General features: G+C 26.6%; 4 protein-coding genes across 5 annotated transcripts in view; 2 read left to right on the forward strand and 2 right to left on the reverse strand.

Annotated features, from left to right (window-relative positions):
- Positions 1-6,666, forward strand: part of LOC122503107 — an 89,542-nt gene extending 82,876 nt beyond the window's left edge. The window contains exon 2 of the mRNA XM_043613536.1: positions 3,055-6,666. Coding sequence (XP_043469471.1) covers positions 3,152-5,530 — 2,379 coding nt within the window. The 5' untranslated portion in view covers positions 3,055-3,151 and the 3' untranslated portion in view covers positions 5,531-6,666. The remainder of the gene's footprint in view (positions 1-3,054) is intronic.
- Positions 1-10,910, reverse strand: part of LOC122503110 (rRNA methyltransferase 2, mitochondrial) — a 175,286-nt gene extending 164,376 nt beyond the window's left edge. Inside the window, exons 1-3 of one of the 2 annotated variants that reach the window (XM_043613539.1) lie at positions 10,754-10,910; positions 10,424-10,667; positions 9,309-10,074 (exon numbers count right to left, since the gene is read on the reverse strand). In XM_043613539.1, coding sequence (XP_043469474.1) covers positions 9,540-10,074; positions 10,424-10,608 — 720 coding nt within the window. In that variant the 5' untranslated portion in view covers positions 10,609-10,667; positions 10,754-10,910 and the 3' untranslated portion in view covers positions 9,309-9,539. Of the gene's footprint in view, positions 1-9,308; positions 10,075-10,423; positions 10,668-10,753 lie in introns of those variants that run through there. The other variant, XM_043613541.1, reaches the window with a different exon arrangement.
- Positions 10,911-11,140: 230 nt separating this feature from the next.
- Positions 11,141-15,824, forward strand: LOC122503109 (WD repeat domain phosphoinositide-interacting protein 3). The gene is made up of 6 exons (XM_043613538.1): positions 11,141-11,395; positions 11,870-12,046; positions 12,138-12,395; positions 12,558-12,759; positions 15,385-15,608; positions 15,696-15,824. The coding sequence occupies exons 1-6, from the start codon at positions 11,329-11,331 to the stop codon at positions 15,800-15,802; spliced, it is 1,035 nt and encodes a 344-aa protein (XP_043469473.1). The 5' UTR covers positions 11,141-11,328; the 3' UTR covers positions 15,803-15,824.
- A 788-nt stretch (positions 15,825-16,612) lies between these two features.
- LOC122503112 lies at positions 16,613-23,008 on the reverse strand. Its single transcript, XM_043613543.1, has 6 exons — positions 22,725-23,008; positions 22,440-22,542; positions 20,470-20,644; positions 20,306-20,391; positions 19,843-19,978; positions 16,613-17,361 (listed from the first exon to the last, which is right to left on the reverse strand). The coding sequence occupies exons 2-6, from the start codon at positions 22,518-22,520 to the stop codon at positions 17,165-17,167; spliced, it is 675 nt and encodes a 224-aa protein (XP_043469478.1). The 5' UTR covers positions 22,521-22,542; positions 22,725-23,008; the 3' UTR covers positions 16,613-17,164.
- Between the last annotated feature and the right edge of the window lie 216 nt (positions 23,009-23,224).

Below are 23,224 nucleotides of genomic sequence, written 5' to 3' on the forward strand. Positions count from 1 at the left end.
TCTCATAAGGAATTAAATCAAAAAAATTTTAAATAATTAAATTCTTTGGAAGAATTTTAATAAATTTTTTAAAAATAATTACAATTTCGAGAAATTTGATAAAAATTGTATTAAAAATAAATAAAAATTCAGATTTTCAAAGATTTCAATTTGAAACTTTTTCAAAATTCAATTATTTCTAAAAATTGATGCTATAATGCTTTTAATATTCAATTATTATATAAAATTTTAACTGATATTCACTTTTAAATCAATTTTTATTATAAAATTCTACGAGAATTCAATTATTTAAATACAAAAATAAATAATTTATTGAACAATTGAATGTATCTTAAAATTCAATTCTCATAAAGAAGAATTTTATTAATAAATTTTTTAACAATTGAATTCTTTCGACGAGTTTTAATAAAATATTTTTAAAAATAATTACATTTTTTGAGGTATTCGATTAAAATTGTATTAAAAATAATTGAAATTCTGTGATGAGTTTTTTTATTTATGAAAATAATTGAATTATTACCAAGAAATTTATAAAAAATTTGTAAATAATAAAAATTAATCTATTTATGAAAATAATTGTAAACGCAACTCTTTTAAAATTCAATTAATTAAAAAGAATATTTAAGTAAAATTATTCATTAAATAATTTCTAAGTAATAATTTTATTATTTAGTTCGTCAAGAATTAAATTATTTAAAAAGAAATTATTGTCAGAATTGGAAAAAATTGAAGGTTTTGTTTTAGAATTTTTGTTTTTCTAGAAAAAACTATTAATAACAATATTTTAATTATTCGAATGTTAATTAATTATTTTTCTAGAGGTTTGCACTTTGTTGAAAGAACGACCTTATAATTTATAAAATTCTTTACTTTATCAATATTTAAATTATTAACATAAAAAAACATTTATATTATGTTGTGGTGTTAATTATCTAAATCAAAAATAAAACGCACTGAATTCTATAGCATTGAGTCTGAATTGAATTTTATGATTACAGTTTGAAAAGATTTCAATAAAAGAAAAACTTGTTTATTTTTTATTAGAAAAAGTGGAAAATGGGGACAAATTAGCAAAAAAAGAGAAAAAGGTGACAAATTGTCAAAAAAGGTGATAAAATTGAAATAAGGGGCCAAAATGGGAAAAGGGGACCAACTGTGATATTTCAGAAAAGTATTTTTTGAAAATAGTCGAAAAAGTCGAAGAAGTCATAACATCCGATAACAGAAAAAAAAAATTTTCTGAAATAAATTTCGTATCAGAAATACACCTAGAATATCCAGAAACGTATCAAAACATTCGAGACAATTTCTCAGTTATATCACAATATCTTTAGAAAGAGCATAAAATCTACATTGAAAGAAAATTGTACGACTATCATTTGACTTCTTCTCCATCTTTTTTCTACACTTGAAACAAGCAGGCAGTTGAAATTTTATAGCGAACCCTACGATAAAGATTATTTCCCTTTATCAAGATCAAAGAGAGAGAATATGTACGTCACGACCGGTTTCTCAAAAAAAGATACCAAGTCCCTCGTCGCTTGGGAAACTATATTGGTTAAAGGATCTCTTTTTTTTAATTATTACGCGACAACTTGAATTGAGCACTCAATAAAATATCAAGTTACCCTACGGCGACTTTTATCAAAAATTTATATATTAGTTGTAAATCGAAATAAATATAATTCAAGTGAATGATACGAAACGTTTGGAAACAGGATAGAGGTGCGTGTATTTTTATTGTACGCGCGGCGCTACCGCAAGGCCACATTAACGGACGTCTCTGCTGGCGCCGCAGAATCAGGCAAATGCCAAAGACCTAATTCTTTTTTATTTTCTGTTGCCTCTCTCCCTATAGGCGAAGATTTATTCGGATTAAATTATTTACGATTTATTCACACCGGAATATAAAACTGTCTCTCCTTCTCCCTAATATAATCGTATCTCCTTTTTTTTCTCTCTTTATCAAAATAAACAATTTGGAGCGAAATTCTCAAAATTTTTCAGATTCCTCTTTTCTGCATCTTTGTGTTTTTTCTACATTTCTTTTACATGTATAAAAATAACCAATTTTCTCTAATTTTAAAATGCACTTTAGAGTGATATGTATCAAAAATGTTAATAATCGTGAACATTCATTTTATTTCCTTTCACACGCAGAAAAAAAATATGAAAGAAAGAAAGAAACAAATGAATGACAAAGATTTATGAAATCTGAATTACTGGGAAGGTGATTAATACTTTTCTTGATGAAAGAACTAAGAAATGATTACGTGTTTTTAATAGCGTACGCATGTTTCATATTTGAAATATTTTTTTTTTCATGCTGCGAACAACTGTTTTTGAATTGTACCAATGTCCCTAGTTTTCAACGTCGATATTTTTTTTCAATTTGTATTGTTCTGAATAATCATAATCAGTAAAGTTTATATAAATTTTTTCAACATCAGTATCTCAATAATAGCTCTTCTACATAATAGTCAACAAGGCATATTTTTAACTTGTGTGTCAGATAAACTGATAACCCTCCAATTTTCTTTTCGGGGTCATTGCACATTAAAAAAATGTGTATCGAATAGTACAGAAGAAATTAAGGAAAATTAACTAACTTTAGAAATTTAATTTCAGTTTCTCACTGTTATTTTTGGCAGAAATGAAAATTTGAACTCGTATCAATGATTTGATTATGGTTTAAAAAAGTAAATCTCCAACTACTTGTAAATTTTCACTTTTATAAACTCAAAAGCGCACTGATCCCTTGAAACCAAGAGCGCGAAACGATTGATGTTCTTTTACATGTATTTTATTTTCAAGCTGATTTATGACTTTGTCTTTTTCATCCTTTCTGCTCGTTCACTTCATTTTTAGCATTTACTTTCACCATTCAATACAAAAGAATTTTAAAATTGGAATTCACCAGAGTTTATTGCTCCTGTTTTGATATTTATTTCTTTAAAAAAGAAAATCTCCTCTTTTTAATTAAATTAAAGATATTTATAGTTCTTTTTTTTCTGTTTGTTGAATGAGAAACTGAATATTTTTCTCTATTTTCAGGCATTTTCAATGCGTCGACTAATGGAGGGAAGGTGACCTGCGAGTCCTAACAAAGCTGCGATCAGAAAACAGAAGGATCAACGTCCGAGAGGGAAAAATGATCAAGATCAATTTGAAACGTTCCGCCAAGCACTGGAGGATTACTTTGTTTTTCCTGGGTTTTCTAGGTTCATTGGAACTTATCGGTTCAGCTCCTGTGAATCCAGAGAGAGCAAAGGAAAATACAACGTCACTGTCATTGAAGAGAAGATCACTGGGACAGGATTTTGACTCACCTCTCAATTTGGCCTGGCAAGCTTGGCTTTTGCAAAGTTCTCAACCTGGTTCAGAGACCGATCAAAATTCATCCACAGCCAATAGACGAATAACGCCAAAAAGTGTCTTTATAGCGCCACAATTGGAACTCGAACCCTGCGCCGACGGCTATAAAGCAGACAGTATGGGAAGGTGTCAGAAAATCGTCAATATTGATCAAGAGGCCTACGATAATTTTCTACTCCAACAATTGAATAAACTACTAGGCAAGGGAACATCATCGGAAACGAGTTCCAACGAGAAAAAACAATCCTCCGGTCCCATTCAAGTGAACATCCCTCTTCTTCTAGAAACAAACAAAGGCGAATCCAATTCGCAGGAGGAAGAGATTGAAATCCCCCTCGAGGCAATACCATTAGAAACAAAGAAAGAGGAATCATTCATTGACTACAATGTAAGGAATGAAACAAACATTCCCCCCGAGGAAGAAGATCACGAGGACTCATTGTTTCTAGATTCAAATTTCACGATTCAGAAGGACAAGGAATCACCAGCGCTTGTTGTTCCCGTTGCTACATTTAATGACGAGGCGAACGAGACCTTCTCCGACATTGTGGACTACAAAATACCACTCGGTGTCCAAAACATCTCTAATCCACAAGACGATCGTAAAGATTCTAAGGAGGGATCACCCCAAACGGAAGACTCCTGGACCGATGAGGAAAATTCGACAAAAGATGAGTACTTCACGAAAGAAGAATACCCAACAACAGTGTCTACAAGATTAGAGGAGGAGGAGGAGAGCACGACTTTGGCACGTGACACGAGAATAGAGAACATGACCGAGAGACCAATTCGAAAGGAGATCATAAATGATCACGTGCTTGATATTGACTCAGAAATGGAAACTTGGAAGAACGAGAGCGACGCGTCACCAATTCAAGGTACAAAGAAAAATGAGACGATCGATGCTGACGTTGTTTACGAGGAAGAATTCGAACCGGATCTCGAGGACCAGGAGTACTTAGACACAACACAAGTCTCGGAGGAGGAATCCGAGGATGAGATCCTCAAACATGGGGAGACTGGCATGACGATTCCAATCGAGAATCAAGCCCTGATTCGCTCTGGCAAGAAGAAAAAGAAGAAAACAAAGACAACGACAACGACGACCCAAGTACCGAAAGATGACTACTTGATGGAAACAACTACTTTTTTTAACATCGAAAGCGATTCAGCACCGACCACCGAGCGAGCCGAGGACCTCGAGAGTAACTTCTCCAGTGAAGTCAGCATCAACAAAGACTTCATCGTGGAAACGACTCTCCTCGACGTAAATAGTGAAAAGGTGAAAAATTCCACGGAACCTGTTTCTGCAAATAGCACCGCCAGCCAACAGAACCACGACGACGACGACGATTTGAAAGCACTCTTCGAGTCCGAAAAAAAACTCATTACGGAACCAGAGGTCGTCTTCTCGCCACAGGATAATCGTGGCTCGAACATTTATGGCAGGAAACGAGACGGGCAGCTTCTTAAGACTAATTTTCAGTCAATCAAGGACTCACACAATTTGACTACCACCGAACCACCTGTGGTTTCAAAGCCATTTCCACACTCGGCTCGTCTTCGAGACCCTGTGGCGAGTCCAATAGAACAAGTACCCGAAGAACAAGAAGCCAACTTCCACAGTAAGCGAATTCTCCCCCTGAACATCGAGAGCAAGTTCCCTTTACAGTCCGCCAACCTTGACCCAAAACCAAACTTCGGCAGACCAACCGCCAATCGTAATCAAAATAAAAACTTCGTCAAATTCCCCAGCAACGAACGAACACGTCCGGGTTACGTTCGATTCCCCTCCGACGACGTCAACAGCATTCACAGTCCCGAATTCAAAGACCGTTTCACCTTCTCCCGCGAAGAATACCCCAACACATCCGGAGGGACAAAAAATCAGTTCAATCAGAAACAACTAGGTTGGCGATTTCCACCAGCGACCCAGACAAACCAAAATCCCATGCTCCTGCGATTCTGGAAGCGAATGCCTCTCCTCAGGGACCCGAGTTTAGACCCCCGGTATCCGAGTGCACCAGAAAAAGAAGCGACTTCCAGGTCATCGCGCATCTCACCCTCGAGGAGAATAAATTTCTACACTGAAAAATCGCCGCACGAAGTAAAGAGAGTCCTCTCTCAGAATATGCGCTCACCTATCGGCGTTTAAGAGAAACAAAAAAAAAAAAGAAGCTGGGATGCTTTTCTTTAAACTAATAGGGCGGCTCTCGCGACGTCTTTCAGAACGGTGCCAAATAAGTATGAGCTAAGGAATTCCACGAAGCCGGGACACGAGAGAGGTCTGCTTCGATATTTGCAATTGAATCCGATTGCGCAAGAACGGAATTCAAGTCTTCTTCTCGCCAAGAAAGCGAGAAATCAAGACATAAAGAATAAGTCTGGTCATTTTCAAGTTTCACAAAAAATTTGCAATTTTCAAAAAAGAGAAAAAAAAACAAGTCAATCTAAGATGTAAGATGTATTAACGATCCGAGTGAAAACTTGAATCGGAGAAAGTGGAGACGACGAAAGTTGCGAGGACATTGCACAACATTGACGTTATTCAGTTCTATCACGGATATCCTTTCGAGAGAAAGAATATATCAGCTGAAGAGAGAATGGGTTCAACAATAAAAAAAAAAAGAAAAAATGCACATGGAAGCCAATAATTGTTTGGACATTTAGAAAATTGTTGTTACTACTTGAATGCTTCCACACATAAATATTAATATAAAAAAATCAGCAATTTTCCATAAGCATAAATTTAAAATAACGCTTATTCATATTAAGAGTAATTATTTGTATATTCCAAATTTAAAAAAAGCTAACAAACACTTTTTGTAAGTTTAATAAATATTCCTATACAGGTAGACTAAACTGCGTTTAAGTAGTTATAGCAATTCTAAATGATTTTTAATATTTATTCATGTGGGAACGTGTGAATATTACCCACAATTCATTGTTGTGAATTTCTAACAAGAATTCTATAGTGGAATTTATATCTAATTTTCACTTAAGCGAAATTTTTCAGTTCTTTGTTGAATAGCGAAAGTAATTTTCTCTCTGGTTTTTTTGAATGATAGAAAGAATGGAAAATTCTCTTTTCTTTTATAATCGAAACTAGGTTGCGTTGGTTTTCCTCGATGACGAATAAAGGTCAACGAAATGATAATGAAAAAAAGCAGAATTCTCATTTTTCAAAAAAAAAATAAATAAATAAATAAATTCTTTTAAAAGTTGTTAAATAAATGTTCCGAAAATCCGAAAGTTCTGAACGTTCAAATGAAAGAAATTTGTTTCTCAAATTGAAATTTTATTATAATAATATTATGTCACAATTTTTTTAATAATAATATTTTTATAATAATGTTAAATTACGAAATGTTTAATTTACGTTTTAGATTTTTGTTACAGTCAGTAATTTATGAAAATATTTACATTGAGAAAATATTATTTCGCTAAAATTTTGAAAGTTCAAATAAACGAGATTTTTTTGGCGGTTTAAATAATTTCAAACATTACAGTATTAAATTGAAAGAATAAACAAACAAACAGAAAAAGAAAATTCAAAAATTATCGTATTAAATTGAAAAAACCGAAAAAATAAACAAACAAAACATAATTTAAACATTTCTGTATTAAATTAAAAAAACAAACGAAAAAATGAAATTAAAAAATTTTTGTACTGAATTGAAAAAATAAAGAAAATTTTTAAATTAATCAATTAAATTAAAAAAAAGAAACAAACAGACAAACAAAATTTAAAAATTTCTTTACTTAATTGAAAATATAAACAAAATTGAAAAATTACTCTATTAAATTGAAAAAAGAAATAAAAAAAACTGGAAAACAAAATTTGAAAATAACATTATTAAATTGAGAAAATAAACTTATAAACAAACAAAATTAAAAATTGCTCTATTAAAAAATGAAAAAACAAAAAAATTAATAAAACAAGATAACAAAATTTAGAAATTTCTTTGCTAAATTAAAAAACAAGAAGCAAAGAAATAAAATTTTCAAATCACTATATCAAATTCAAGAAAAAATTGAAACAAAAAACAAAGTTAAAAAATTACTGCAATAAATTGAAAAAGCAAAAAACAAAGAAACAAAAAGTTTAAAATTACTGTTTATGATTTTTATTATACAGAAATTTTTGATAATATTTATATATTAAAAACTATTTTTACTGTAAAAAAAAAACCTTTATTCGAACGTTCAAAAATTTTCGAATATTTAAAAACAACATAGAAGGGAGAAAAAATAATAAATTATATAAAATTAAAAATAGAGAACTGCAGAAAATTCAGAAATTTTCGAATATCGAAATACAACCAAAAAGAAAAATTTTCAAAAATTCAAAATAATGAGTTGCAAGCAATATTCATGCATCCCATTCATGTACATTGTTACATGAGAGTTTAAAATATACTATATAAAAAAAGAAATATTCGACCTTCTACAGAAAGTCCATAAACAAAATGAACAAACAAAAATTATATTTTTCCATCCACTCAAAGTTTAAAAAACTTGATTAATTTTTCATACAAAAACAAACTTTTCCGCAAAAATGCTTTCAAAAAGGATGTAATCTTAAATTTTTTATACCATCTTAAAATTTCTTTCACGAAAAAAATAATTAAAAATCGAAAATATAATTTTCCCAAAATACAAATTTCAAAGAAATTTGTCACAATTTTCAAAAAATTGTCTCAATAATTTTCTTAAAAAATTTACAGAGAATAAAGAAGGTCTTTTTATACAAAAAAATTTTTTGTAAATCAAATGTTTAAACATGAAAAACAAAAAAACAAAAAAAAAGAAAAAAATCGTTGTCGAAATTTTGTATACTAACAAACAAAATTTAAATATTGCATGATTACCGCTTCTTTAATACGTTTTTCTATTTGAATATATTGTAGTAAATTTCTATCTTATCAACGTGTTGTTACGATATATTCTAGTGAAATAAATTTCTTCGTAAAGAAGAAGAGTAATTTCTTCGTAAAATTGTAGCTACTCTTTAAAAAAAAAAATTAAATTCCAACTTGAAAAGTTAAAAAAAGCGACAAAATTGACGTAAAAAATTTTTTACGATTGATAATCAATTTCTTATGCATTTAAATACATACGAGCACATATTATTGTATATGTATTCAGTGCGGTAGGTGCATGCATTGTCGAGATGTACGAGAATCTACTAAATTTAATGGATATCGATGTTAGGCGTAGATTACTGTCAAATTAACTGACAAGTACATAAAGAAAAAAAAAAAAAAAAAACAATCCCTTTGAAGAGAAAAGGACGAGTGCGTTTGGTACAAAAATAGTACCTTGATAGACTGAATGTAGTGTATTATTTTATTTATGTGATCATCGCGATCCAATTTTGCAATAGAACCGAATGAAAAGATTACTGCGAATTTTCCTCAACGTCACAGAAATGTACTATATATATTTTAATTTCAGGTTTAATTTTCTACTTCTAAATCGTCGGAACAAATTTCAAATAATAAAATAGAGGTGGCAAAATTGACCTAAACAATCATTTCACTGTCGTGCAGTAAAATTGATCAGTAATATTGTTATTAAATAGAGATTAATGTGTGTTTTTGCATTAAAAATAAAAAAAAGAATGTGTCTGTATTAATGTGTCGATTTACAAGTAATCTTCGTCCTTCGTTTGTGACGTTCCAAAGAATTATGGCCTCTGCAATTTGTAAATTATTTCATTTTTGTCATTTAATCTATCGAAAATTGTTTTTGCAGAAATGCAAAAGAATTGAAATTAATTTTTTTTTTCAACCCTCGTTTGTATTAAATAGATAATTGCGCATTGAGCAATTTTCGCAAAAATTATTTAGTACATACTTGACATTGCGGCCAGTAACTTTATAATTCATTTTTTTTTGTTTTAACGTGTTGTGTTAAACATCACTCATGCGTTAATTTATGTACATATTAATTTTATTAAAGAAAAATGTATATACAGCGTAAAAAAAACGATGCAAGTGTTAACTCTGTCGTAAAGATGTATTGATTGTATTGTATTAAATACTATTGTATTATTTATAGCTAAATATATTGATGTACATTGCATATATATTATATACGCGATTTTGTATTTCTTTCTCTTTTCCTATTCTATAAATCAATAATCTAGATTTCATTTTCTTTTATCCCGACTTTAGTCCTCTGAAATCTTTTGCTAATAAATATTCTTCGGAGGAATCGTCTCTCGTCGCTTTTGGTCTGACATTTTTCACGCTCTTGTAATATTTCGTTAAATCATCGTACAATTGATTCGTTTTTCCGCCAGCCCAAATTTTAGTTAGAAAAGAAGAACCTGGCTTTGAGAATTGCAATGCAAATTTCAGCGCTGAATACGAAAGTTCAATTATAACGTCGTGATCTAATTTCTTAACGCCTGAGGCATTTGGCGCCATGTCGGACATAACTAAATCCACTAAGGAGCCATTCAAGAAGAATCGAAGTTTTTCGTGAGTTTTTTCTAGTGTAAAATCGCTATTTCCAAGAATTACTGCTCCCTCAATTGGCTGGAAGATTTGTCTATCAATAGCGAAAACTAAACCCTTTGGTTCTTCGGATTGAGCTCCATTGGCGTTTGTCAATTTTACAGCAACCTGGGTCCAACTTCCTGGAGCTGCGCCACAATCTACTACAACCATGCCAGGAAACAAAATGTTGAACCTGACAAAAAGCCAATCCATATTATTGCATTCTCTCGGCATTTCCATTCACTATTTTTATACCTTTGTCTAAATTGTTAACTGTTTTAATAATTAAAAACTGAAATGAATTAACAATATTTATTATTTCAAATAATTAGTTTTCAAAGGTTTACAGTCAGTAAACCAATTGACAAAAGAAAATCGAAGATTACTTGTATTCGAAAAGAAACATTTTTTGAAAAAACCTAACCAAACATTCGAGAAAAATTCACAGTAGTCCAAAAATAGAAGAAAAAATAAAAGTAAAGAAAAATAAATAAAATAAAAGTAAACTATCGTCAATATTCAATTACCTGCTAAATTATTACCTTTCATTTATTTCCAGAAGTTTAAATGCACTTCGACAACGATAATTCTCTTTTTTCGATTTTTCAACATAAGGATCTCTCCGCTGTCGTTCTAACCATAAATTAGAACTATGCTTCTTTCCTTTTACATTAATTCCCCCTTCTTTTAAAAGTCTACAACAAGTGTGCAATTGTCTAAACTGCATATTGTTTTCATAGAAAATTATTATTTCTACAGAGGAAAATAAACTCACAAAATCCTAACCTAAAAATGGTAGAAAGCACGTTATTTCACACTTCCACTCAACAAGTTCCCAGTGTCATTAGACACAAAGAAAATAGAATACGTACGTTTTTTCTCAAACTTCTTCCAATAATAAACACATTCTTCAAACAAAAACTATCCAATTAATATTTAACTTAAATAACACATGCGATTTTCAAAAAAAAACTACTGACAAAGTAATGACAAAAACAAACCGACGCCATTTTTAAAATACAACTCACGCATGCGCACTTGCGTACGTTCCGACGAATTCCATTCATTCCTCCAATCAAACCGCTAATATAAAGGAACGGTCCAATTACACTCCACTCGTATTTATTCAACCTATAAGAAAAGCAAGAAAACATTGAATGAACTTTGGACAGCTGTTTATTATCCTATCAGATAAATTAATCATAAGATTAATTTCCCTTAAGCGAGTAGTTTCATTGGTCTAAAGCGAGGGATTTTTGACAAATTTTCCTTGCCCTGTTGACAGTTTGACAAGAATGACAAGATGCCTATATAGTTATTTTGTACACGCAAAAAAATAAAGATTAAATAGTGTGTACGTTTCTGTGCATCGCAACCGGTGAAAATGTGATAAATTTCTACAATAAAATAATTTTTATGTTGAATGTGAAACGTACATTTTAATAAAATGAACTTAACTGCGGGAAATCCGTATGAAAATGGCTTACTTTATGCCGGTTTTAATCAAGATCAGGGTAAATTGAGAAACAAATGTTTGACAGCATGCCATTACAATAATATTTATATTTAAACCAAAATTTAGTGACTTAGGATGAAAAGAGAATAATTTCCCTCTGAATCTTTCATTGATATAAATACACTCGAGAAATGTTTTCTTTCGTGAAGCTTAAAATTTTTAATTTGTGTCATAACCTAAAGATGAATTAATTTCTTTTTTTAATTTGATTTATTTGATTGAAACTCTTAAAGACTTAAAAATTAAAAGTGGGAGCTTACTTTTCGATTTTTAACGAAACTATTCGTTTTGGCAGTCTCGGGACATTTTTAGTGAAAAAATAAATAGATTTTATGTTTATTCTGTTTATAAATTTAAAAAATACGAGTGTTTAATATAGTTTAAGAACTTTGTTGTAAACAGATAAAAGTTATCATTAAGTCTGAATATTAATGTAGATTCAATGTCCATGTGTCAATATTACTGTTGATAGGTTGTTTTGCTTGTGGAATGGAAAATGGCTACAGAGTTTACAACTGTGATCCATTGAAGGAGAAGGAGAGACATGATTTTACAGATGGAGGACTAGGATATGTTGAAATGCTTTTTAGGTGCAATTATTTAGCTTTGGTTGGTGGAGGTTCAAAATCTTTATATCCGACTAATAGAGGTAAGAAAAAAAACTTACTATTCAGTAAAAACAAAAAGTATAGTATTCATTAAAAAAAAGTATTCCGAATGTATAGAAATTATTTTTTCAGTTACAATATGGGACGATTTAAAGAAATCACCGGCAATAAATTTAGATTTCAATGCTCCTGTCAAGGGGGTAAAATTAAGAAGAGACAGAATAGTAGTAATTTTGGAAGGAGTTATTAAAGTTTACACATTCACACAAAATCCCCAACAATTACATGTTTTCGAAACAAATCCCAATCCCAAAGGTTTGTGTGTTTTATGCCCGAATAGTAATAATTCATTACTCGCATTTCCTGGCCGAAAAAACGGACACGTTCAAGGTGAGAATTTTATTTTCATCACATGAATTCATTAATGAAATAATAAGGGGTCAATTAACGAAAAATTATTTTATAAAAAGGAAAAGACGATTTTTTCTTAATTGAATATTGAATAATAGTTGACAATTATAAAAATCGAAATTTCATTTTTACAATTTGCAGTTGTTGATTTGGCAAATACCGAGAAACAACCGTTGAATATCGAAGCACATGAGACGCCCTTATCGTGCATAGCATTAAACTTGCAAGGAACAAGATTAGCTACTGCTTCTGAAAAGGGTACTTTAATTAGAGTTTTCGACACCCAGAGTGGAATGAAAATTAACGAATTAAGAAGAGGTACAAATCACGCGAATATTTATTGGTGAGTGTGTACGAAAATATTCCTCTCAGTGTTTGCCTCATAAACTATGAAATTACCACGAATTCTAATACAAAACCTTCAAATTTTTCTATTCCTGACAAAAAATTCTTTTTAAATAACTTCATTCTTAAAGAACTATTATAAAATTATTACATAGAAATTATTTAATGAATAACTTTATACTTAAATATTTAAAAATTAATTCAATTTTTAAAAGAGTTGGGGTTACAATTTTCATAAATAGACGAACTTCAAAAGAATTCAATTGGAAATTTTATAAAGTTTCAATTTTAAATAAATTTAATTCGAAATTTTAAAGAACTTAGATTCTCAATAATAATTCAAATTCCTCTGAAAATAGTTCAATTTTTTAATATACCTATATTTAATTAATTATTGTAAATAATGGACTATTTTAATAAAATATTTCAAAAGAATTCAATCATTCAAAATAAATGAAATGAAATTCTACGCAGACATGTAATTATTTTCATAAAATAATAGAACTTTCACAGGAATTCAATTATTTACAAATATTTTATAAATTTCTTCGCAATAATTCCATTTTTTTCATTAATAACAATTTTCATAAATACATGAACTTCAAAACATTTTAATTTCAAAATTTATAAAATTTCAATTTTGAATGAATTTTATTAGAAATTTTAAAGAACTTAAACTTTTGCAAAAATTTTCAAAATTTAAAACATTCTAAAATTAGTTCAATTTTTTAATATATATATTTAATTAATTATTAAAAATAATGAATTTATTGAGGAATTTTAGTTAAAAACACAAAATAAAATTTGAATTTTGGAAAAATTTTAAATTATTGCAAAAATTCAATTATTTTAAAAAGTAATAAAATTCTTCGCAGAAATTCAATTATATTAAAAAATTTAATGAAATTCTCGTCAAAATTTTAATTCTCTTTATAAATAATAAAATTCTTCTTCAAAATTCAATTATTTTCAAAAATTTTAATAAAATTCTTTCTAAAATTTCAATTATTTTCAAAAATTTTCTTCAATACAATGATTTTTAATATCTACTATTTTAATAAAATATTTAAAAATTTGTTTATAAAATTTTTTATAAGAATTGAATTTTAAGAAACATTCAATTACCTATTCAATAAATTATTTATTTTTGTATTTAAATAATTGAATTCTAGTAGAATTTTCTAATAAAAATTGATTTAAAAATGAATTTTAGTTCAAATTTTAAATAATACATTGAATATTAGAAGCATTTTAAAATGAATTAAATTAAATTTTCTTCGAAACAATTGAATTTGTATTTTTTTTAAATTTTATGTTTTTTATTATTTTTGTAAACAATCAAAATTTCACGGGAATTCAATTATTAATAAATTTTGTTTAAAAATTTCTTCGCATTAATTCAATTACTTTCATAAATAATAAAATTTTTACAGAGATTCAATTATTTTCGTAAATACTAAAATTCATTTTAGGAATTCAATTATTTTCATAAATAATAGAACTCATCGCAGAATTCCAATAATTTTTAATACAATTTTATTCAAATTCCTTGAAAATTGTAATTATTCTTACAAATTTTATTAAATTTTGGTCGAAAAAATTCAATTATTTAAAAATTTGTTGATAAATTTCTTTATGAGAATTCAATTTTAAAAAAAATTCAAGTACCTTCAATAAATTATTTATTTTTGAATTTAAATAATTGAATTCTTATGTAGAATTTTCTAAAAAAAATGAAATAAAAATGAATTTCAGTTCGAATTTTAGATTAATTGAATATTAAAACCAATATAGTGAGAGTTTTAAGAAATTATTGAATTTTAAAAAGGTTTCAACTTAAAATCTTTGAAAATCTGAATTTTTTATACTTTATATTAAAAATTCTGTAGAATTAATTTTTTTGAAAAAGTGAAATTGAATTTTTTCTTAAAATTATTTGAAGTTTTTATTCTCTAATATTTATATTTAATTGAAAAATTTGCTAATACTCGAAACTTCGTAAAATTTAATTGTAAACAATTTAGATTTGAAAATTTTCAAAGAACTTTTTCAAAACTTATTAAAAATAATTGATTTAAAGAAGAATTTTAGTTAAAATTTCTAGCAAATAATAATTGAATTGAAATGATGAAAATAATTTTGAAAAAGTTGCAGTGACAATATTTTTATAATTTAAAATAATGATTTTATCACTCGGTAAATTTTTATTGTTATAAAACATGAAGAAACCGATTACTCCGTGTCGAAGACTCGGAGTGATCCATTTCTTCATGTTTTACAATAATTTTTTTCTAAGTTGTTAAATTTCAAAAAGGTTTGAATTTAACATTTTTGAAAATCTTAATTCATATGAAAAAATAATAATGATTAAAATATTAAATATTTATTTAACAATGAAGTTATTGATGTTTTCGTATAATTTTACAATTAGAGAAATTCGTAAATAAATGTAATAGAACATTTCTTTGAGTATCCGAATAATTTTTACTATCCAGAATATTTTTGAGGGTAAGGGAAAAAATGAAAATTTTGTCTAGAATTCAGGGAAAAGTTAAGGAAAAATAAAAATTAAATTTTTGTGGCACTCTTGAATATTTAAATAATTAATGAATTGAATTTCTAGTATAAATTTTAATCACGACTCGACATGGATGTGCGTTGCGAGCGATCATGGCACGGTGCATGTATTTGCTGTGGAGGATCAAAAACTAAATCGACAGTCAAGCTTAGCCTCAGCAACTTTCTTGCCAAAGTATTTCAGCTCTAGTTGGAGTTTCTGTAAATTTCAAGTTCCCGATGGACCTCAATGCATGTGTGCATTTGGAAAAGATAGCAATAGTATCATAGGTTGGTAATTTTCTCTATTCAGAATAGAGAATTATTCTCCATTCACTTGTCAAACAAATATATTCTAAAAACGAATTTTCTTTTCAGTCATATGCGCAGACGGTAGTTACTACAAATTCGTGTTTAATAATAAAGGCGAGTGCACAAGAGACTTTTACGCTCAGTTTCTTGAGATGACTGACGACAAAATGTGATCAGTACATTAAAAAAAGGAAAGAAAAGAAAAAAAGGGTAAAATTCGAAACGAAGTTCGATTGTCTGAATTCAGTGAAGAAAATAATATTTACTAAATCAATGACTAAAGAAATTGTTCCTAATCAAGGAACTCACTAAATTTTCCCAAAAAACGATAAATAAACTTTTCGAAATAAAAGGAACGGTAAAGATCGAGAGACTGAGTACAACAAAAAAATCGCACATTATCTCATACATATTATTATACATTATAAAAAAATTATCGAATTGAAAAGAATTTAAAAAGAAATGATTTTAGCATTAAAGTGCCAACGAACATTTTGTACAAAATCTTCTTTTGACATATAGATAATTCAACTCGATAATCGAGACATAATTATTGACAATTATAGAATTATAAAAAATTATATAATTAAAATCGGTAAAATAATAAATTTACAAAATTTATTATTTTCAACAATTGTAAATTACTTTTATATATATAAATTATTAAAATTTAAATTATTGCTTCTGCTTATATTAAAAAAAAATTGACTTATAATGAATTTTTTATAAAATACAATTTTAATATTTTGACAGAATTAGTGAGCGGGTGTTTAATTTTTAAAGACGTTTCCGTACATTTATTATACACGTGTATACACTGAACTTTGCCATAAAATAGCAAGATTGTAATTTCACAAAAAACATTGTGTTTTCTTTTTGAAATATAAAATACAAACCATTATGCCTTAATTATTTTAAATCAATTTTTCTAAATTTGTGTATTTTACAAGTTTACTAAAAGATATACAATATCAATTGGAGTTAGAAATTTATCTATAGTGAAATATAATGCTTTAAAAAATAATTAACTAATTTCTTTTCGATGTACGGATTTAATATCCTATCACGATTATAGATTTTATAGTTTGATTTAGGATTTGAAATACTTTTTAATTTTTTTTCTTGTTTTTTTATATATAGTATCGTAACGTTGCAATGTAAGCTGTGATTACTTCAATTATTATAGTTTCTCATCACTTTCTATGAAACTTAGTTCATAAAATATAAACTTTTCTCAATACTAACAAAATTAAAAATTTTTTTTTCACAGCGCGAAGTTATTTTAAAAATCCATTTCATTTTTCTCTGACTTAATGTTTTACTAGGCAAGTGAGAAGGAGCAAGTAAATAATGAAAAATTTGCCCATCACCAACAGAGCACCATTTTTTTTCCTTAAATTGTTAGAAACAATCAAATCAAAATTTTTTTTTCTTAGTAAATTGTCAATTGACATTTGATGATGGGGTTTTTTTTCTCTTTCCTCTTTTAATTTTAGCTTCTCATTATAGTGAATTCGTTTCTTGTTTTTCACTATTTAAACGTCATATGGTTGTGGAATTCCATTACTGTTGTGCATCTTTTTCTCTTGTGCAGAAGCAGGGAGCGCGTATTTTATTTGCGACTCATGTACTTCGTGAATTATACCCTTCTTAATCACGAGACTGTTGAATGTACTATAAACCACATACCACATATAAATAGAGACTATAGCGCAAAATAATACAAAGAGCCCTGGAATGAAAAAGAAAGTTTATTGTCAACTGCACAAACCAAATATTAAACAATTATAATTATCTGAATATAATTTTTATAATTTACTATCTTTATCTGCCTCGAATATTATTAACTTTTTTTTTACTATTTTCCAAAAAATGCGACTTTTATCGACTTAATTTTCAAAAATGCTTTTCTATTGAATATTTTTATTTGAATAAACCAAACACTGAGGTGTTTTGTTGATTCAAATAAAAATATTCAATTGCAAAAAATTGCATTCGAAAAAGTTTTTTTGTTTCAATAAATAGGACTCAGATATTATGAATTTAAGAACTTTTTTCAATTTATTTTCAAAAATGCGATTTTTTCGACTTTTCTTATTCCAAATATTGCAACAAAATACCACATTTTTTTAGTATAAAATGCAACTTATTTCGATTTTTATAGTGTAAAAAATAACTGAAAACAAATCTTTCAAAAATTATTTTAACATTATTTTTAAATTACTTTTTTTATTTCAAAAATTTTGTTTTGAATTATTTTCATAATTAAATTTTCGTAAACAATTAAACAGATTTTGAATAATTGGAATTTTGCAAAAATTTAATTGAAAATAATTGCTTTCTTTCAAGTATTTTATTACAATTTTTAAGTATGAACTTTTTAAGAATTTTAATTGTAAACTTTGAAAATAATTAAATTCTCAAAAATGTTAATGAAAAATCTTCAAGTGTGACATTAAAAAATATAAAAATTAGCTTCTAAAAATTATAATAAAAATATAATTCTTAAATTTTTTTCATTCTAATTTATTAAAATTCAATTATATTCAATATTTTCAATTATATATTTCCGAAAATTCAAAACTATACAAAAAACAACATTAAAATATTTTAGAATTATTTTTAACATTTTGAAGAAAACAACATTTTTAATTAAAATTCTTCAAAAAATATATGTTTTTAAATTATACAAAAATCCTTTTAAGAAATTCAATAATTTTCGAAAAATTACTTTAGAATATTATTAAAAAAAACTAATTCTCAGAATTTTTTTTATCCTAATTTTCTAAGATTCAATGGTCTTTAAACAAAATGAATAAAAAATTTTTAAAAAATACTTTTTTAAAATTTATTAAAATTTTGGATAAATTATGTTCATATTCATAATTAAAATTCTTCAAAAATTTGATAATTTTTAAAAGATTTTACCTTCAATTAATTTAATAAATAAATAGTTATAAATAACTATAGACAAATTTTTCCAAAATTATTTTTGAATAAATTTGTAAAGATAATTAAATTCTTAAAAGAAACATTAAAATCTTTAAATAATTAAAAATTTGTAAAATTTAATTGAAAACAAGTAATTTTTATCAAATATTTTATTACAATTTTGGAAAATCAACTTTTGAAGAAATTTAATTTCAAATTTTGAAAATAATTGAATTCTCAGAAATTTTAATGAAAAATCTTCAAATTTAAATTTAAAAAGGAAATTAATGAAAATTAGCTTTTAAAAATGATATTTAAAATATTTTTGAAAAAGTTACTATTAGAATTTTTTCATTCTAATTTTAGAAAATTCAATTATTTTAAATATTTTCAATTACATATTATTAATTAATTGTATAAAAATATTTTTAAGAGATTAATTTGAAGAATTTCTTACTTATTATAATTTTTTTGAAAACATTGTACTTTAATCATTTTAAAAAGAATATGGACAGTTACAATTACAATTATTATAAAAAATTTAATTTTTGGATTTAAATAATTGAATTTTCGAAGAACTTTCGAAAAATTATTAAAAATAAATAATTCATTTAGAGATGAAATTTAGTTAAAAATTGTAGAAAATAATTGAATTTTGAAAGAGTTATAGTTGTAATTTTTAGAAATTATTAAATCGCAGAATGTTTAAAATTAAAATTCTTAAAATTTTGTTGCCTGTAAAAAAAGAAATAAGTATTTAAATATTTACTCAACAAAATTATTCAAATTTTAAATAATTGTATTTAGAAAGCAGTGAAATTTCAGGGAAATACAAAATAAAATTTTTGTGACAACACAAAATTAAATAAACGACTTTTTCGACTTTTTTCTATTTTTAATCGACTAATGTGACTTTTTTTGCGCCTTAAAGTCGATCCGAGGCCTGGCATATTTGAATTTTTTAATTAAAATATTCTTTTCAAATTCTATAAATAAAATTAGGCTGAAGTCTCAGCAACGTTTTTAAAAACAAAAAAATCAAGAAATAATTTTTTATAAGTTAAATTTGCCTCTAATTTTCCTGTTAATAAATGTTTATTAGAATAATTTCTTAAAACTTAAAATTTGCCACTTAAAAGACAATTGCTAAAAAAAATGACACGAATTTGAAGCTAAAATAAATAGTCGCATTATTTTTGTGATTTTGTCTTTAAAAAATACTGCAAACTTCAGTCTTTTTAAAATTTCAAAGAAAAAAAATTATAATTTTAAAGGTACATACGATCGGTAATGTCAGACTTCCCTCCGATCAGAACAAGGAAAGGGCAGTCGTCTTTTATTTGGAATAATGCTATAAATAATGAAACGATTATTGTCATCATCATCATCATCCACGGTGTCATTAAAAATCGATTGTTCTGCAAATAAAATTATTTTTCACTTTTAGATTAAAGTTAACATTAAAAATTACATTATTAATCACAAATTATTAAACCATCTATTTGCTAAATGTACAGAAAATAGAAATAAAATGAAAAATTAAAAGGCAAATTAATAGTAACTAATAAATAAATACTAATAAATAAATAAATTTCTATAAATGGAAGTAAATAAGAAAAAAATAAATTTCAATAAATAGAAATGAATAATAAATAAATTAAATGGTGTTAATAAATAAATAAAATAATCGAGTTATTAAATAACTATAAAAATCGTGAGTTAATTAGTAATTAGACTAATTTTACCATGAGAGCACCATACAGCAATAGTAATGTAGTGACGAAGTGAATGACAGTTAATACCAGTGCAAAATACATTGCGAACATTTCGTCTGTAAATTAAAAGAATATCAAAAGAGTTAAATTTAGAAATTTAGTTTTCAAAAATTTTTTTGCGCTTTTAAATTTACCTATCGCTTTTTTGTGCGCCAGTTCTAATTTTTGACTATTAAGACGTTTCGACGTGATTTCTTCGAGAGCTTCTCTTTCTAAAGCATCCTCGGTATCTCTGACAATCATTACCTCGATTCCAGTCACGTGTGATAAACCCAAGACGAGAAAAATTATAATGTAGCCGGAAATCAACTGCAAATGAATGCAAAATGTAATTAAATATTAGAAAATTATTTATTATAACAAAAGGTAAACAAAAAAAAATTCTGAGAGTTCAAATGAACCAAGTATTTTTTCTATATTAATGTTTTTTCAAATTATTCATTGAAATAAAATTAAAGACGTAAATTAATCTTTTTTCAATTAATTATTATTTAATACGTGGTGGAATATTATTTCTTAATAATATTTGAATTTGAAATGATCCTAAAGTTCTGAACGTTCAAATGAACGAAAATTATTTATTTCTTCTTCGAATTAAATAATTTTTGTGACAAAAATTTGAGTGACTATGAAAAAAAATTTCTGTTTTAATGAAAAGTTTCTATATGTGAAATTTAAGTTTTCAAATTTTTATTGCAATCGGTAATTTATATGGGTGATTCTCCCGAAATACTCCTTTTTGTGAGTTACAAACAGAAAAGAAAAAAAATTATTATTTATGGATTAATGCAGTCAATTATATTGAGCTTTCAAAAATCTACCACCTCTATAGCATGATCATGCTAACTTTTAGCTTTAAAAGTATATATTTTAAATTAAAATTTACAAAAAAATTAAGAGGTTAAAATTTGGCGCCGGCGTTTTTTATTATATATATTTTTCTATTTACAAAAAATTATTTAAAAATTATAATTTATTAATATTATCTATAAATTTTATAGATTTTGAAATACTTACAGTTATCAAAAATCTCTTTAAACAATTGTTAAAAATTATGTTTCATACATTTTAGGTTCACTTTTCACTGGCCGTTTGTAAACAACCGACAATCATATCAATTTTTAATTTTTATTCAAAAAAGTGAGAGGAATGACGGGTGAGAGGAATGACGATTTCAACATTTTTTAATTTTATTTAATTGACAAATAATTTTCCTCCAGCTTAGAATGCCCTATCATGTTTATAAAGGATAACTTTATGTGAAAAAAATTTGCGATCAATTTATATATATTAATATTGTTTTTATTAGGGGTGAGAGGAATGACGCTTTAGGTTGTGAATCTCTGCTTATGTCTCAATTTTAATTTTTTTAACGCAAAATAATGACATTTTTTAAAAAGTAACTTAAGAAATTAATATTAGAGATGTTAATTTAAATATTGATCACAATAATTAATCAATATCTCTACCCACAGCAAAAATATTGGATAATATTCAACGAGTGAGAGGAATGACGCGGTACTACATGACAAATTTCATTTTCTATATTTAAAAAAACTACACGACATATTTTATTTATATTTTTGAAAATTATTCTTAAATATCATAACTTTTAGAAAAAATTAATAAAGTACCAATTTTCATGTTTTAAATAATTGTTTTACCTATTGAAAAAATGAAAAGCACTTAGATGACAGGTTAGAAAATCGATTTTGAGGTGGTAAAATATTTTAAAAATGTATTAAACAATAAAATTTTACAACTTTTTCTTGCAGAACATTTAGAAAAAGTGATAAAATAGGGAAATATGACTTGGTATTTTTCCAAATGATTGTAATTATTTAGAAAATATTGATTACATGCAAAATGAGGTTTTTTGGAGAATCACCCATATACTGTATTTAATTAAAATACGTTCAGTTGAAAATTCAAAACTTTAAGGACAAACAAAGTTTTTTTAAATATTAACTAATGATACAAATTTCCTTAATTGTTAATTTGAATTATTGAATTTCCAACACTTGTAAAATAATTATGATAATTCACAGAATTTAATTGTAATTCCAATGTATAATTTTAATTGAATTGTAATTGTAATTCTTACCAACTGCAGTTTGGCAATAATAACCGTGCCCTGTCTAAGAGTGAAGAAGTGTAAAAAATTCTTCAAAAGTCCCACCTTCATTTTGACTTTCGAGTTTGTTATCCTAAAAAAGTCAACAAAATATTTAGTAACCTGTTGAAAAATAACATTTCATTTTCTCCTCCTCGATTTTCTAATTTTTCTCTAAATAAATTCCCACCGAACAGAAACAAAAAAATTAAAAAATTTCATTAATTACAAAAAATAATTACAGAAAAAAAGAACACAAATATTTATTATACTTACGAAAGTATAGAAGAAAGTACGAAAGTAGTCTATCACTCGACCGATGAGAATCAATAACTTCACTTCGGTTAAAACATTCTTGAAATTAAACTCGTCTCATCACGGAAATTTTCTCTTTCATCAAATAAAATCATACGTGTCTATTTATCCGAATAAACAAAAAAAATTCCTTTCACAAAAACACTGAGTCGAAAAAAAAAATTTGTGCGATTTTTACAAGAAAGGAGTCACGAAAATTTCCAACCCGGGGTCAACCCCTGTCTGTAGGCCGTCAGACATGCGCATTTTCGTCTGATTTTCTAGAACCGGAGCAAATATATACATAAAGTTGGAAAACTAGATACAAATTATGTATATATATCTGTGTGTATAAATGATAAATGAAAAAAGGACACGAAATCATAATGCTCATAATCTCGTATATATAAATTTTGATATACAGGAAAGAAAAAATTAAGAAACGAGTACAAATTATAAAAATGGAAATAAAAAACAAAAAA

The sequence above is a fragment of the Leptopilina heterotoma genome, unplaced genomic scaffold, assembly GCF_015476425.1.
Source record: "Leptopilina heterotoma isolate Lh14 unplaced genomic scaffold, ASM1547642v1 Lhet_244, whole genome shotgun sequence".
Lineage (NCBI taxonomy): Eukaryota > Metazoa > Arthropoda > Insecta > Hymenoptera > Figitidae > Leptopilina > Leptopilina heterotoma.

Coding starts and splice junctions, on each gene's coding strand:
- LOC122503109 (XM_043613538.1), top strand. CDS start 11,329: ATGAACTTAACTGCGGGAAATCCGTATGAAAATGGCTTACTTTATGCC. Junction 11,396..11,869: donor CGGTTTTAATCAAGATCAGG/GTAAATTGAGAA, acceptor TACTGTTGATAG/GTTGTTTTGCTTGTGGAATG. Junction 12,760..15,384: donor AATCACGCGAATATTTATTG/GTGAGTGTGTAC, acceptor TTGAATTTCTAG/TATAAATTTTAATCACGACT.
- LOC122503112 (XM_043613543.1), bottom strand. CDS start 22,520: ATGAAGGTGGGACTTTTGAAGAATTTTTTACACTTCTTCACTCTTAGA. Junction 20,392..20,469: donor GGCGCACAAAAAAGCGATAG/GTAAATTTAAAA, acceptor TTTAATTTACAG/ACGAAATGTTCGCAATGTAT. Junction 19,979..20,305: donor TGCTGTATGGTGCTCTCATG/GTAAAATTAGTC, acceptor TTTTATTTGCAG/AACAATCGATTTTTAATGAC.